Source organism: Musca autumnalis, unplaced genomic scaffold, assembly GCF_047663935.1.
Source record: "Musca autumnalis isolate F117 unplaced genomic scaffold, ASM4766393v1 scaffold_5, whole genome shotgun sequence".
Lineage (NCBI taxonomy): Eukaryota > Metazoa > Arthropoda > Insecta > Diptera > Muscidae > Musca > Musca autumnalis.
This window is the reverse complement of record NW_027412088.1, coordinates 14,909,800-14,923,816: the sequence shown is the minus strand read 5'-3', so window position 1 is coordinate 14,923,816 and position 14,017 is coordinate 14,909,800. Positions and strand designations below refer to the sequence as shown.

The 14,017-nt window shown below is 40.7% G+C and overlaps 2 protein-coding genes across 62 annotated transcripts in view; both read right to left on the bottom strand.

The window, feature by feature from the left end:
* The window catches only part of Pkn (serine/threonine-protein kinase N), a 297,850-nt gene that overhangs the window by 45,772 nt on the left and 238,061 nt on the right, over window positions 1-14,017 (bottom strand). For all 50 annotated transcript variants that reach the window (XM_073990896.1, XM_073990881.1, XM_073990853.1 and 47 more), the window contains exon 5: window positions 3,616-4,905. In XM_073990896.1, coding sequence (XP_073846997.1) covers window positions 3,616-4,905 — 1,290 coding nt within the window. The remainder of the gene's footprint in view (window positions 1-3,615; window positions 4,906-14,017) is intronic.
* Window positions 9,336-14,017, bottom strand: part of LOC141405953 (uncharacterized) — a 105,329-nt gene continuing 100,647 nt past the window's right edge. For 9 of the 12 annotated variants that reach the window (XM_073990911.1, XM_073990906.1, XM_073990909.1 and 6 more), the window contains exons 3-5: window positions 13,152-13,547; window positions 12,122-12,382; window positions 9,336-11,363 (exon numbers count right to left, since the gene is read on the bottom strand). In XM_073990911.1, coding sequence (XP_073847012.1) covers window positions 9,633-11,363; window positions 12,122-12,382; window positions 13,152-13,547 — 2,388 coding nt within the window. In that variant the 3' untranslated portion in view covers window positions 9,336-9,632. The remainder of the gene's footprint in view (window positions 11,364-12,121; window positions 12,383-13,151; window positions 13,548-14,017) is intronic. The other 3 variants (XM_073990914.1, XM_073990912.1, XM_073990913.1) reach the window with 1 other exon arrangement.

Below are 14,017 nucleotides of genomic sequence, written 5' to 3'. Positions count from 1 at the left end.
AACAGAAATCTTCGCGATCAAAATGGCTGCAGAGTTGATAAAAAGTCTGGATGCAGAAATCTTTGAACCGGTGACTATCTTCGTTGATAATAAGCCGGCTCTTAAAGCCATCAAATCCTCCAACATCAAGTCTGAGGCCGTTCTTGAGTGTAGAACTGCTTTGGTGAACCTCACAATCGCTGTCCGACTCTGCTGGGTACCGGGACACTGTGACATTATGGGAAACGAGAAGGCAGATAAAGTGGCAAGATATGGATCCCAATCAACAAGTCTAGCAATCACTGATTCAATCAAACCACCCATATGTCACCTTTTTTGGAGTTCTTTGAAGAACGAGCCAATGAACTTTGGCATAATGAATCGAGGTGCAACGTGTCAAGGGCCATTTGGGCCAACAAACAGAAAAACTTCACTCTTAAATTTGAGCAAATCAGAAATCAGGGTATTGACGGGAGTCATTACCGGTCATTGCAACATCCGAGCTTTTATCGGCAAATGGCAGGATGATGGCGTGGATTATTGCAGGCTCTGTGAAGATGAGGAGGAAACGGAGACTATTGAGCATATTTTATGTCGTTGCCCGCTGTTAACTCGAAAGCGATATAGATTAACAGGAGTATGCTTTCCTCCAAGCTTAACCTTCTACTCAAACATGGAACCAACAATCATAAATAACACACGGTGCTCTTGAATCAAATTTAAATGGAAGGTGCTTACAACTGGGAAGTTTTTGCGGATTCTGAAACTACAATGTTCATAGATGAGAAAAATCAAAAAACGAAAAAAAATCGCCGGAGCGCTTTTTAAATAAATCGCGATTCAAGTTGACATTTTTAGGGGTTGTTTAGGTTTTCACGATTTTGCTTGGAAACCGCAAGTCCTATCAAAATGAGAGTGAAGAAAAAGTTGTAGCTATCAAAATTGTCTACAAGATTGACCTTAATGATATTTTCGTAGGTTTTCGTAAGGATGGTTTATTTTCCTTTCTTTATTACATTTTCATCTTTAATAATCCATTTATTATTACTTTCCCAACCCCACCCTCTTTTCTTTACTTTTCTCTCTTTTCTCTTCTTTTGTCTTTTCAGGTACTTCTGAACTTCTTTTTATACCTTCCACCATATGGAGGGTATAATTAAATTTGTCATTCCGTTTGTAACACTTCGAAATATTCGTCGGAGACCCTATAAAGTATATATATTATTGATAAGCATAAAATTCTATGTCGATTTGACCATGTCCGTCTGTCCGTCCGTCCGTCTGTCTGTCTGTTGAAATCAAGATACAGCTCGCAATTTTAAAGATAGAGAGTCAAAATTTGGTATAGAAGTTTTTATTACTTGCAGGATGGTTGGTATTGAAAATGGGATATATCGGTCCACGTTTTGATATAGCCCCAATAGAACGTTACTTCCCGATTTTCGGTATTTTGAAGGTTTTAGCTTCATTATCCTACCAAAATGGCTGAAATTTGGTACGCAGTCTTCTTTAGGGGTATAAAACTTTCCCCCATAATTTTGTCGGTATCGGTCCACACCTTCATATAGCCCCCATAGAACGGTACCTCCCGATTTTCTGTATTTTGAAGGTTTTAGCTTCATTATCCTACCAAAATGGCTGAAATTTGGAACGTAGTCTTCTTTAGGGGTATAAAACTTTCCCCCATAATTTTGTCGGTATCGGTCCACACCTTCATATAGCCCCCATAGACCGGTATCTCCCGATTTTCGGTATTTTTAAGGTTTTAGCTTCATTATCTTACCAAAATGGGTGAAATTTGGTATGTAGTCTTCTTTAGGGGTATAAAACTTTCCCCCAGAATTTTGCAGGTATCGGTCCACACCTTCATATAGCCCCCATAGAACGGTACCTCCCGATTTTCGGTATTTTTAAGGTTTTAGCTTCATTATCCTACCAAAATGGCTGAAATGTGGAACGTAGTCTTCTTTATGGGTATAAAACTTTCCCCCAGAATTTTGCCGGTATCGGTCCACACCTTCATATAGCTCCCATAGAACGGTACCTCCCGATTTTCGGTATTTTGAAGGTTTTAGCTTCATTTTCACACCGAAATGGCTGAAATTTGGTACATAGTCTACGTTGGTGGTATAAAACTATCCCCCAGAACTTCGTCGGTATCGGTCCATGCCTTCATATAGCCCTCATAGAACGGTACCTCCCGATTTTCGGTATTTTGAACGTTGTGGCCTCAATATTCCACCGAAATGGCTGAAATTTGGTATTTAGACTTCGTTGGGGGTACTCAAAATTCTCCTTTAAATTTGTCTGTATAGGTCCACGCCTTCATATAGCCCCCATGGAAAGGTACCTCCCGATTTTTCGTATTTTGAAGGTTGTGTCTTCAATATTCCACCAAAATGGCTGAAATTTGGTATTTAGTCTTCAATGTGATATAAAACTGTTCGCCAGAAATATGTCTGTACAGGTACACGCGTTCATATTGCCCCATTTCTGACTAAAATTCGTCGGTATAGGTCCACGTTTCGATATAGCCCCCATAGAACGGTACCTCCCGATTTTCGTAATACTGAAGATTGTGACGTCAATATCCAACTGAAATGGCTGAAATTCGTTATTTCGTCTTCCAAGAGTTATAAAATATCCCAGAAGAGTATTATCCGTATAGGTCCACGTCTTCCTATATCCCCATTGAAGCTTACTTCTTGATTTTCGGTATTTTTTAAGTTTTAGCCACGTTCTCTTACCGAAATATAGGAAATTTGGTATTTAGTCTTCTTTGAGCCTAAAAGCTTTCCGTTAGAAATTTGTCGGTATAGATCGACGTTTTGAAATAGCCTCCATAGAATGGTGCCTCACATTATTTTACCGAAATTGCTGAAATTTAGTATTAAGTCTTCTTCATTCACGATATGAAACTAATTATTCAATTTTACTTCAATAAAACTAACTTATGGTGGAGGGTATAACAAGTTCGGCCGAACTTAACGCCGTTCTTACTTGTTTTTTTTTTTTTTTTTGTTTTTTGATGTAGACTGTGGTGACGGGTATATCAGTAGAATAAGTGTTTATAATACCAAACCAACAAACTCTTAAAAACTTACGCTGGAAACCTACAGAATGTCTTTTGTCACCTACGAAAATTAGGTTCACCATTGCTGTTACCTTTCGACAGTGATTCTGTTTCAGATGTTTTGTAAATTTTCCGAAATGAAATTATTTGCATTTTTTTTTAATCAAGATAAAAATCACTGTGTTTCCTCTCCTCAACCAAATGTTACTACTTTTTACAAAAAGAGAGAACAAAAAACAACTTCCCATTCCAAATCCTCTCAAATTTTGCAAATACAGAGATAGAGATATGATAGCAAGAGAGAGAAGGAAAGAGAAAAAAACGCATAGATGGATGTATGATGGAAGAGGCACAGAGAACGATAGAATGTAACAACGAGAAAGCGATAGTATGTTTTTGCAATGGAAATGAATGAGTGTAGATAGGTAAGATGGAGAAAGAGAGCGAGAGTGATGATATGTAACAAGCTCATGCTTAATTTTGATGCTTTTGATGTTGCAGGCATATAGAGATGACAGTTTTTGTTTATGATGAAAATAAACACTCAATCCAATGGGACTTACCTCTTGATCCATTTTTGGTGGAGATGTGGCCGGTACTGGCGGTGGCACCACATCTGTGGGTGTGGTCTGTTTCGATCCAGCACTGGTGGGTGGCTTAGGTATGGGATTTGGCTGCAACAATTTTCCCGTTATGTTGAGATGTAAATTATTATTGGCAGCAGCCGTCGAATTTTTTTGTTGTGGCGATGTTGCCACCACCTCAGGTGGCAAAGCAGCAATACCTTGCATCGACAATGGACGTTTACCACTTAAACCGGATACTGAGGGATCAGGACATTCTCCGGGTGTTTCAATATGTTCAGTACTTCCAGCTTCTGGGTCATATTGCATATTTTGAGCCAGAATGCCAGGTGAATAGGGTTCTGGTTCTTGATCAATGGTACCCGAGGAGGGTGTACGGGAAATTGGCGACTCACTGTCTCTGGTGGCTTGCATTTTACCACCAGCCAATATGGTGTTGGAGGGGGCATTACGCTTCAACAAACGTCCCCAGGTGGCCACATTGATGTTCATTTGTTTGGCACGTGGTATGTTCTTGACCTGTTGCTTGTTGAAAATCATTTGCTGGCGCCGTAGTTTGGGTTTCTGTGAAATCATGGGATTCAAGAATTTGATTTCAGCAAAGAGCAGACCTTGGGGTTCCAACTGCAACGCCATACCATGCCGCACATCATCAATGAACTCCTCCAAACGCAAAAATTTAACAGCACACAGAGAACGCCAATCACGCCAGTAAACACCAATTTCCAATTCACGAGAACGATCTAGATCAATGGAGAAACGCTGATCCCAGGCTTGTTGCGAACATGGCTTCCAAGAGGTCTGGGCCACGGTCATATTGTCCAGCTTGATGACGGCCATTATTTCCGATGATGTCTCATCTTTAACGGAATAACTTTTTGAACTGCTGCGTGAGGTGACACCCTTTACGAAGCTACGCAAATCACCCGGACTAGAGTTATTGTCTTTATCACGTCGCGAACGACCGGGTACATCTTCCAGCAGGCCCTGGCAACCCATTAGCCGAACTTCGAGTTTGCCCGTTACACTGGCACACCGGCCCAACGTGGAAACCTGTTGATACGGTTTACCTCCCAAGAGACCAGCATGGAAGGGCTGTAATGAGGTGTAGTTGAAGGGTACTGGCGATGAGGCTTGCTGCACCGTTTGCAGTTCACTTTTCAGCTGTTGAGCGGCCAATGAATCGGCTGGTAATTCTAGACGTCGCAAGTCTAGCGAATGACACAGGAGATCAAGTTTGCGGGATGATTCCGATAGACGGGCGTGGGCCTAAAGGAACGAGGAGAAGTAAACGAAAACAAGGGAGAGAGTTAATTGCAACTATATAGAAAGTAAGGTACAAAATAACACAATGTTATGAAAATACTCTTGGTTTCTTTGTGCTAGGCTTGAAATGCTTACCTGCGGACGGAATAGGATTCATTCATCATTATTACTTACCCGCTTGATCAGCGATGTCCATTTTTGTAAAAAGTCGATATGAGTTCACGTTTTGAAGTAGCCCCCATAATCCGTCATCGGCGGAATTGACGTCTCTTTGATTTCTGGTCACAATATGGTTATTTGAACTTCCCCAGGAGTATAAAAAAGTTCTATATTATAGGTCCAGTTTAGATATACATATATCAAATAGAACAATATCGTCTGATTTTTATATAATTCGTTTCAAACCTTTTGTATTAGACTTACCACTGCCCTCTTTGAACCTGGTAATATTTTATTAAACTTAGATCAAGTTCGACATCACCATTATGGTACCCCGTCTGATAAATGAGGTGGTGCCTTGGCTATCCGTTATTTCCCTAGGCTCAGACCACCTTCCTATCATCGTCTCCGTTAACAGACCACCCAACTTCACTCGTTGTAATCTAGTGGAAGCAAATACTTCCTGATCCTCCTCTGTAGACCATTTCTGAAAGATAGCGAGCTTCTATAGACCCTTTCTAAAAAAATGGTGCTTCTGTAGATCCTTTCCGAAAGATAAGGTGCTTCTATAGACCCTTTCTGAAAGAAGGATTGCTTCTGCAAACCCTTTCTGAAAGAAAGGATGCTTCTATAGAACCTTTCTGAAAGGAAGGGCGCTTCTATACCTCCTTTCTGAAAGGAAGCGTGCTTCTACACCCCCTTTCTGAAAGAAAGGGTGCTCCTATAGATCCTTTCTGAAAGGAAGGGTGCTTCTATAGACCCTTTCTGAAGGAAAGGGTCCTTCTATACCCCCTTTCTGAAAGGAAGGGTGATTCTATAGACCTCTCTGAAAGGAATGGTGCTTCTATAGATCCTTTCTGAAAAGAAGGATGCTTCTATAGACCTTTTAAGAAGGAAAGGATGCTTCTATAGACCCTTTCTGAAGGAAAGGGTGCTTCTATAGAACATTTCTGACTGAAAAGGTGCTTCTATAGATCATTTCTGAAGGAAAGGGTGCTTCTATAGACCATTTCTGAAGGAATTGGTGCTTCTATAGACCATTTCTGAAGGAAGGAGTGCTTCTATAGACCATTTCTGACTGAAAGGGTACTTCTATAGACCATTTCTGAAGGAAAGGATGCTTCTATAGACCATTTCTGAAGGAAAGGGTGCTTCTATAGACCATTTCTGAAAGAAAAGGGTGCTTCTATAGACCATTTCTGAAGGAAAGGGTGCTTCTATAGACCATTTCTGACTGAAAGGGTACTTCTATAGACCATTTCTGAAGGAAAGGGTGCTTCTATAGACCATTTCTGAAGGAAAGGGTGCTTCTATAGACCATTTCTGAAGGAAAGGATGCTTCTATAGACCATTTCTGAAGGAAAGGGTGCTTCTATGGACCATTTCTGACTGAAAGGGTACTTCTATAGACCATTTCTGAAGGAAAGGGTGCTTCTATAGACCATTTCTGAAGGAAAGGGTGCTTCTATAGACCATTTCTGAAGGAAAGGATGCTTCTATAGACCATTTCTGAAGGAAAGGGTGCTTCTAAAGACCTATTCTGAAAGAAAGGGTGCTTCTGTAGACCTTTCTGAAAGGAGGAATGCTTCTGCAAACCCTTCCTGAAAAAATGGTGATTCTATAGACACTCGCTGAAAGGAAGGATGCTTCTATAGACCCTTTCTTAAAAAAAGGACGATCCTGTAGACCCTTGCTGAAGAAAGGATGCTTCTGTAGACCCTTGCTGAAGAAAGGATGCTTCTGTAGACCCTTTCTGAAAGAAAGGACGATTCTAAAGACCTATTCTGAAAGCAAGGGTGCTTCTATAGACCCTCTCTGAAAGAAAGGGTGCTTCTATAGACCTCATCTGAAAGGAAGAATGCTTCTACGGGCCCTTCCTGAAAAAAGGGGCTTCTATAGATCCCCGCTGAAAGAAAGGATGCTTCTATAGACCCTTTCTTAAAGAAAGGATGCTTCTATAAGAAAGGGTGCTTCTGTAGACCTTTCTGAAAGAAAGGGTGCTTCTGTAGACCCTTTCTGAAAGAAACGATGCTTCTAAAGACCTATTCTGAAAGAAAGGATGCTTCTAAAGACCTATTCTGAATGAAAGGGTGCTTCTAAAGACCTATTCTGAAAGAAAGGGTGCTTCTGTAGACCTTTCTGAAAGAAAGGGTGCTTCTGTAGACCCTTTCTGAAACAAAGGGTGCTTCTATAGACCCTTTCTGAAACAAAGGGTGCTTCTATAGACCCTATCTGAAACAAAGGGTGCTTCTATAGACCCTTTCTGAAACAAAGGGTGCTTCTATAGACCCTTTCTGAAACAAAGGGTTCTTCTATAGACCCTTTCTGAAACAAAGGGTGCTTCTATAGACCCTTTCTGAAACAAAGGGTGCTTCTATAGACCCTTTCTGAAACAAAGGGTGCTTCTATAGACCCTTTCTGAAACAAAGGGTGCTTCTATAGACCCTTTCTGAAACAAAGAGTGCTTCTATAGACCCTTTCTGAAACAAAGGGTGCTTCTATAGACCCTTTCTGAAACAAAGGGTGCTTCTATAGACCCTTTCTGAAACAAAGGGTGCTTCTATAGACCCTTTCTGAAACAAAGGGTGCTTCTATAGACCCTTTCTGAAACAAAGGGTGCTTCTATAGAACCTTTCTGAAACAAAGGGTGCTTCTATAGAACCTTTCTGAAACAAAAGGTGCTTCTATAGACCCTTTCTGAAACAAAGGGTGCTTCTATAGACACCTTCTGAAACAAAGGGTGCTTCTATAGACCCTTTCTGAAACAAAGGGTGCTTCTATAGACCCTTTCTGAAACAAAGGGTGCTTCTGTAGACCCTTTCTGAAACAAAGGATGCTTCTATAGACGCTTTCTGAAACAAAGGGTGCTTCTATAGACCCTTTCTGAAACAAAGGGTGCTTCTATAGACCCTTTCTGAAACAAAGGGTGCTTCTATAGACACCTTCTGAAACAAAGGGTGCTTCTATAGACCCTTTCTGTAACAAAGGATGCTTCTATAGACCCTTTCTGAAACAAAGGGTGCTTCTATAGACCCTTTCTGAAACAAAGGGTGCTTCTATAGACCCTTTCTGAAGCAAAGGGTGCTTCTATAGACCCTTTCTGAAACAAAGGGTGCTTCTATAGACCCTTTCTGAAACAAAGGGTGCTTCTATAGACCCTTTCTGAAACAAAGGGTGCTTCTATAGACCCTTTCTGAAACAAAGGGTGCTTCTATAGACCCTTTCTGAAAAAAAGGGTGCTTCTATAGACCCTTTCTGAAACAAATGGTGCTTCTATAGACCCTTTCTGAAACAAAGGGTGCTTCTATCGTGGTTTTCTCGTCGGCTGGGGTAACTTCAGTCGCGTCCAGGGTCTCCATAAGGACCCACTAAACCTTACGACCCTTTCTGAAACAAAGGGTGCTTTTATAGACCCTTTCTGAAACAAAGGGTGCTTCTATAAACCCTTTCTGAAACAAAGGGTGCTTCTATAGACCCTTCCTGAATGGAGAGGGTGCTTTTATGGACCATTTCTGAAGGAAATGGTGCTTCTATAGACCCATTCTAAAAGAAAGGGTGCATCTATAGACCCTTTCTGAAAGGAAGGGTGCTTCTATAGACCTCTTCAGAAACAAAGGGTGCTTCTATAGACCTCGTCTGAAAGAAAGGGCGCTTCTATAGATCCTTTCTGAAAGGAAGGGTCCTTCTATAGACCCTTCTGAAAGGAAGAAAGGGTCTATAGACCTCTTCTGAAACAAAGGGTGCTACTATAGACCTCTTATAAAAGATAGGATGCTTCTATAGACCCATTCTGAAATAAAGGGTGCTTCTATAGACACTTTCTTAAAGAATGGGTGCTTCTAGAGACCCATGCTGAAATAAAGGGTACTTTTATAGACCCTTTCTGAGAAAAGGGGTGCTTTTATAGACCCTTTCTGAAATAAAGCGTACTTTTATAGACCCTTTCCCAAAGAATGACTGCTTCTATGGACACTTTCTGAAAGGAGGTTGCTTCTGTAGACCCATTCTCAAACAGATGATGCTTATATAGGTCTCTTCTGAAAGGAAGGATGTTGCTAGTACACCTCTCTCACTGAAGTATTTCTTGTAGTTTTTGTGGTCTTCGTTACAACGCTATAATTTTATTTCCCACTTCAATATTTCCATTTGAACTGTTTATGATACTACTTATCACTAAGAAATTTTATATACATATACATAGTTACAGATCCATTTGGGCTTATATACTTATCTTTCCTTCAATATAAACACAAAATACCTACATACAGTTACAGTTACGTTTTAAATGCTATATAATTTTATTTTTTATTTTATTTATATACTAAACTAAGTGTTCAATGAACATTTCAATAATTTCAATTTTATTAATATTCATAATTATCAATTCATTTTCTTTGAAAAAAATGTTGTTCAGAATTTTCAAACATTGAAGGTTCAGTACTCGGGGACGTGGTGTTTGTTGGGTGGGTGGTAAATGCACAAAATTTGGTTAATAGGACTTAAAAGTAAAATTTTTGTTTTTGGCAGTATCGTTAACAATTTGTAATAAGCCGCCGGAACCTCTGTTATCTTCACTTGGTTCTCCTCAGCAACGGTGACTCTCCCAGCGAGAAAGCCCTACCACGCACTTGAAAACGTTCAGCCAACCAACGTTGACAGCTTTCACAGGAACAATTGGGATTTTTGGTGGGACCCACATGGTGGCCCGGTTTACGGGCCGCCACTACCTTACCAAATTTACTGGCCTTATCCAAATATTCTGAGGAGTAACCAGGAGGTGGCAAACTTGTGGATGCCTCACTGGCAGCTGGACTTTGTCGATATGTTTGCAGCAGATCTAAACGTCTTGTCGGTGTAGGAGTGGCTGTGGGGAAGGTTGTGGCACTGGTGGTGGTGGGTGGTGCCTCACTGCCGCTACGTTGAAAAATGCCTACTGTTTGGGGTTGTGGTGATGTGTGGCGACTAAGTTCGGTGGGTGTTAGGGCCGGGGTGCCCGAAGTGGACAGATTTTCACGTGTCTCACTTTTCCATCTCTGTAAACTGGGTTGATAGTTGGGATAGAGTAGGGAGCCCTCTATGGGTGCCGACATTGGTTGTTCCGGTAAGGGAAGTTGTGTGGCATCATTTTGTGGCCCAAAGAAATGTAAAAATCCAGGACGATTGCGGGCAAAATGCTGTGTCGATTGGAAAGCAGGTGAGGTGGTACGCTGCTGCGGAGGCTGCATTGAAGAAGGATAGTTGTAGAATTGATCTGTTTCAGAATTAAAATCTGATTCTGAGGGTAGGGTATCATCCCGTTGCAATCTCCTATTATTATTATTGTTGTTGTTCTCCGCAATGGTTTGCAAGTGAGGTACTGATTGCGGATGTCCATGTCCATGCGGTTGATGATGATGCTGCAATGATGGGTAGCTCTGTTGTTGTGTGCTTTCATCTTCCTTTGAATGACTCCTCGACCATAGCCTTTCCATTTGTTTTATTCTCAAACGATCCAAGGCATTTTCATATTCAAAACTTTCCGATTTTGTGAGAGAATAATCTTCATTATCATCGGTCTCCTTCCAGTGGGAATCCGTTATATCGTGGCCAGCTAAAACACTGGACATACTGCTGCAGGTATTTTCAAGCACTGTGGATCTGGTGGAGCTGGGATAACCCAAACTGGCAATATCCTCTGAAGATTGTCGCAAATATTTTTGCCGTAAGTTGGCCAATTTAATGGCCCTTTGGTCACCAATATGCTTGCGAAAGAGTATGTGTTTGGATTCGTTGACCTCATCGGTGGTACTGGATTTGGTAATGGCATGACCCAGTTGTAAATCTCCCGATATGTAAGGGCTTTGGGGTTCACTGGGTTTGCAGGAGGAAGAGTTGTATTCCGAAGAGGATTTCTGTTGTTGTTGCTGCGGTTGATTGGTTGCCGCCGCTAATCGCCTGGGCAAGGTTCCACCACTTATGCGCTGATGCCTTAGACGCATTTGTTCATTATCCAGTACCGTTTGAAAGGTTGAATTGGATTCCTGATCATGTCTCCTGTTATCATCTGATTCTGAACTCGATTCCGCATCGGCATGATCTTCATCTTCAGAACCGGTACAGTAGACATCTATGTGAACGGTTCGAGGTTTCTTTTGACCTTCGGTGCCGGATTGTACCGTCTTATTGGAGGCCATAAATGCGGGCAGTGAACCCAAAGGACCAAAATTAGCTCCCATAGACACATCTTCGCCTTCGGTAGAGGGTATGCGGGGCATAGAAGCCGATTTAAAAGCCTGCTGATTGGGCGAGGATAAATACGAAGGCTGAAAGGGAAGAGGAGAGAGAAGTTATTGTAAATATTCCTTAACAAAATCCATTACCCTGGGAAACAAAAGTTGGTACTTTCATTGGAGAGTGATCAAAAGGTTTTTATGTTCAAAGGTCGGCGAAATGACGTAAAGACCAGAAAGGAATTCTGCGCGTAATGACCGTCCTGGCCTTTATCACCGCGGTGTGGACCGTCATAACGCCAAAAGCTAAATTAGCCTTAATGACAGCTAGAAAAAAAAATTCTATAGAAAAAAATTCCTCAGATCACTGAGAACACTTTTTTCTATAGAAAAAAATTCCTCAGGTCCTTGAGAACACTTTTTTCTATAGAAAAAAATTCCTCAGGTCCTTGAGGACACTTTTTTCTATAGAAAAAAATTCCTCAGGTCCTTGAGGACACTTTTTTCTATAGAAAAAAATTCCTCAGGTCCCTGAGGACACTTTTTTCTATGGAAAAAAATTCCTCAGGTCCCTGAGGACACTTTTTTCTATAGAACAAAATTCCTCAGGTCCCTGAGGACACTTTTTTCTATAGAAAAAAATCCTCAGGACACTTTTTTCTATAGAAAAAAATTCCCCAGGACACTTTTTTCTATAGAAAAAAATTCCTCAGGTCACTGAGAGAACCCTTTTTTGTACAAAAAAAATCCTCAGTCATTTGCGCCTTATTTCCGTTGGGTATTATGTCTGGTATCCTAATTTTCCATATCTCCAAAAACACTAACTTTTGTTGCCCTCTCCTCTTACTTACCATAAATGTGTTTCCCTCGTTTGCACCACTTCCGTATTTGGGTGCTTGCAACAATGCCTCTGCAGTGGCCCTTCGGTGATCATAGGAACGTCTAGAATCTCTTCGCTCTAAGGGGCTGTGGGACTGCTTGAAGCGTTTGTGTTCATATTCCTCAAAATATCTGGTTTCGGTGTCACTGGTCTGGCAGACGGCATCCTTCAGATTTAGAATTTTACCCGTTTTTGATACAGGAGTCTGGGGACATGAATCCTCATCGAAGGACTGATGAAATGAAAAAAAAGACTTTTAATAAAATTTTACTACCCAAAAAGGGGGAGGGTCTCCTGAAACACTTTTCTCGATCATTTTGGTCACACATCACACAATCAATTATCCCAAGTGAATGACCTATAAATGGCATCATCAACATCATGACGATTGGCAGTGAGTATATTGTGTACACGATGCTATCTCATCAGCGTGATTCGCAAATATTTAAAAATAGCTGCGGACAAAGTAAGTCCGCGAATGAAAAAAAAAAGAATAAATAAACAAGACATACACGCATCGGCCATTGTTTTAGAGAAGTGAGATTGGACATTGAGTGGCGGTATGGTGAATGATTTAGTGGAACGTTATTATCACCAAATCCTTCACCACCGAACCCACAAGGGAAGGTGTAAGAAACTTATAGGTCACAAAACAACCACAAATTACCACAACATCAAAAAATTTGTGGCGTTAATTTTTCTTATGACCAAAAAAGTGGCAAAATTAATTGGCATCTCGTGTTAGAATAGTTCAAAACATGTCACATAATTTAGTGGATATTAAAGAGCACCGCCTTCGAGCATCGCGTGACTCACAGCCGTGGCGGAACAAAATCAAAAGAAAAGAATTTCTTTAAAAAATAATTTAATATTTAAGAAGCCATAAATCAAAAACAAATTTGACAATTAAATGGCAATCAATTAAGAACATCTGCAGAAAAGTGTTTCCCCTAAAAAATCCCTCCCTCCCCCACCCGAAGAACTAAAAACAAATTACATACCTTTTCGGGCAAAACTGTATAACAGGCAGTGGTATTAAATACAAATGGATCAGGTTCTTCTTCTCGCACAAATTGCCTTCGAATATGTTGTTGCTGTTGCTGGTCTGCTTCATCCAGACCTTCGTCTCCAGCTGCTGCGCCATCATCATTACTGCCTGGTGTTCCCGGTGGCGGCAAAAAGTCTGCCACAGCCGATACAATAATATTGCAGGTGCTACGACATCTGGTACCATAATAGGGTTTCATTGAGTCCCCAGACTTGCCCTCGCCTTTCGTTTTGTGATGTGAGGTATTTGAGCCACTAAAGGCTGAATCACCACCCCCAATTCCAGTTGTCGATGATGTTGTCGAACGAAAACTTTCCTGTTTTTGAGGTATTTTTGAAGGTTTAGTTTTCTGAAATTTGCGTTAATGAATATTTTGGAGGTGATTCCTAAAATAATGGTAAATACCCGGACCAAGGGGGAAATTTTCACAAAAAGAAAAAAAAAATATTGGACTAGTGTGGAGAAAGAGGCTAAAATTTTTTCCTCCAGTTTACATATAATACAAAATTCAAATATTCCGCCTAGAAGTATGCTCTTCAATTCACAATTTTCTAATAATTCATCCAATAAACATCATAAATTCGAATATAGATGGCGTTCTATAGGCTATTTTCAAAAGAAAGTGGGCTTCTATAAACCCTTTCTATACGAAAGGGTGTTTCTGTAAACAATTTTTGAAAGAAAGGGTGCTGGTATATACCCTTTCTGGAGGAAAGGATGTTTCTATTGACCCTTTCTGAAAGAAAGGTTTTTTCTATACACTTTCTGAAAAAAGGGGGCTTCTATCGACCCTTTCTAAAAAATGTGCTTCTATTGTGC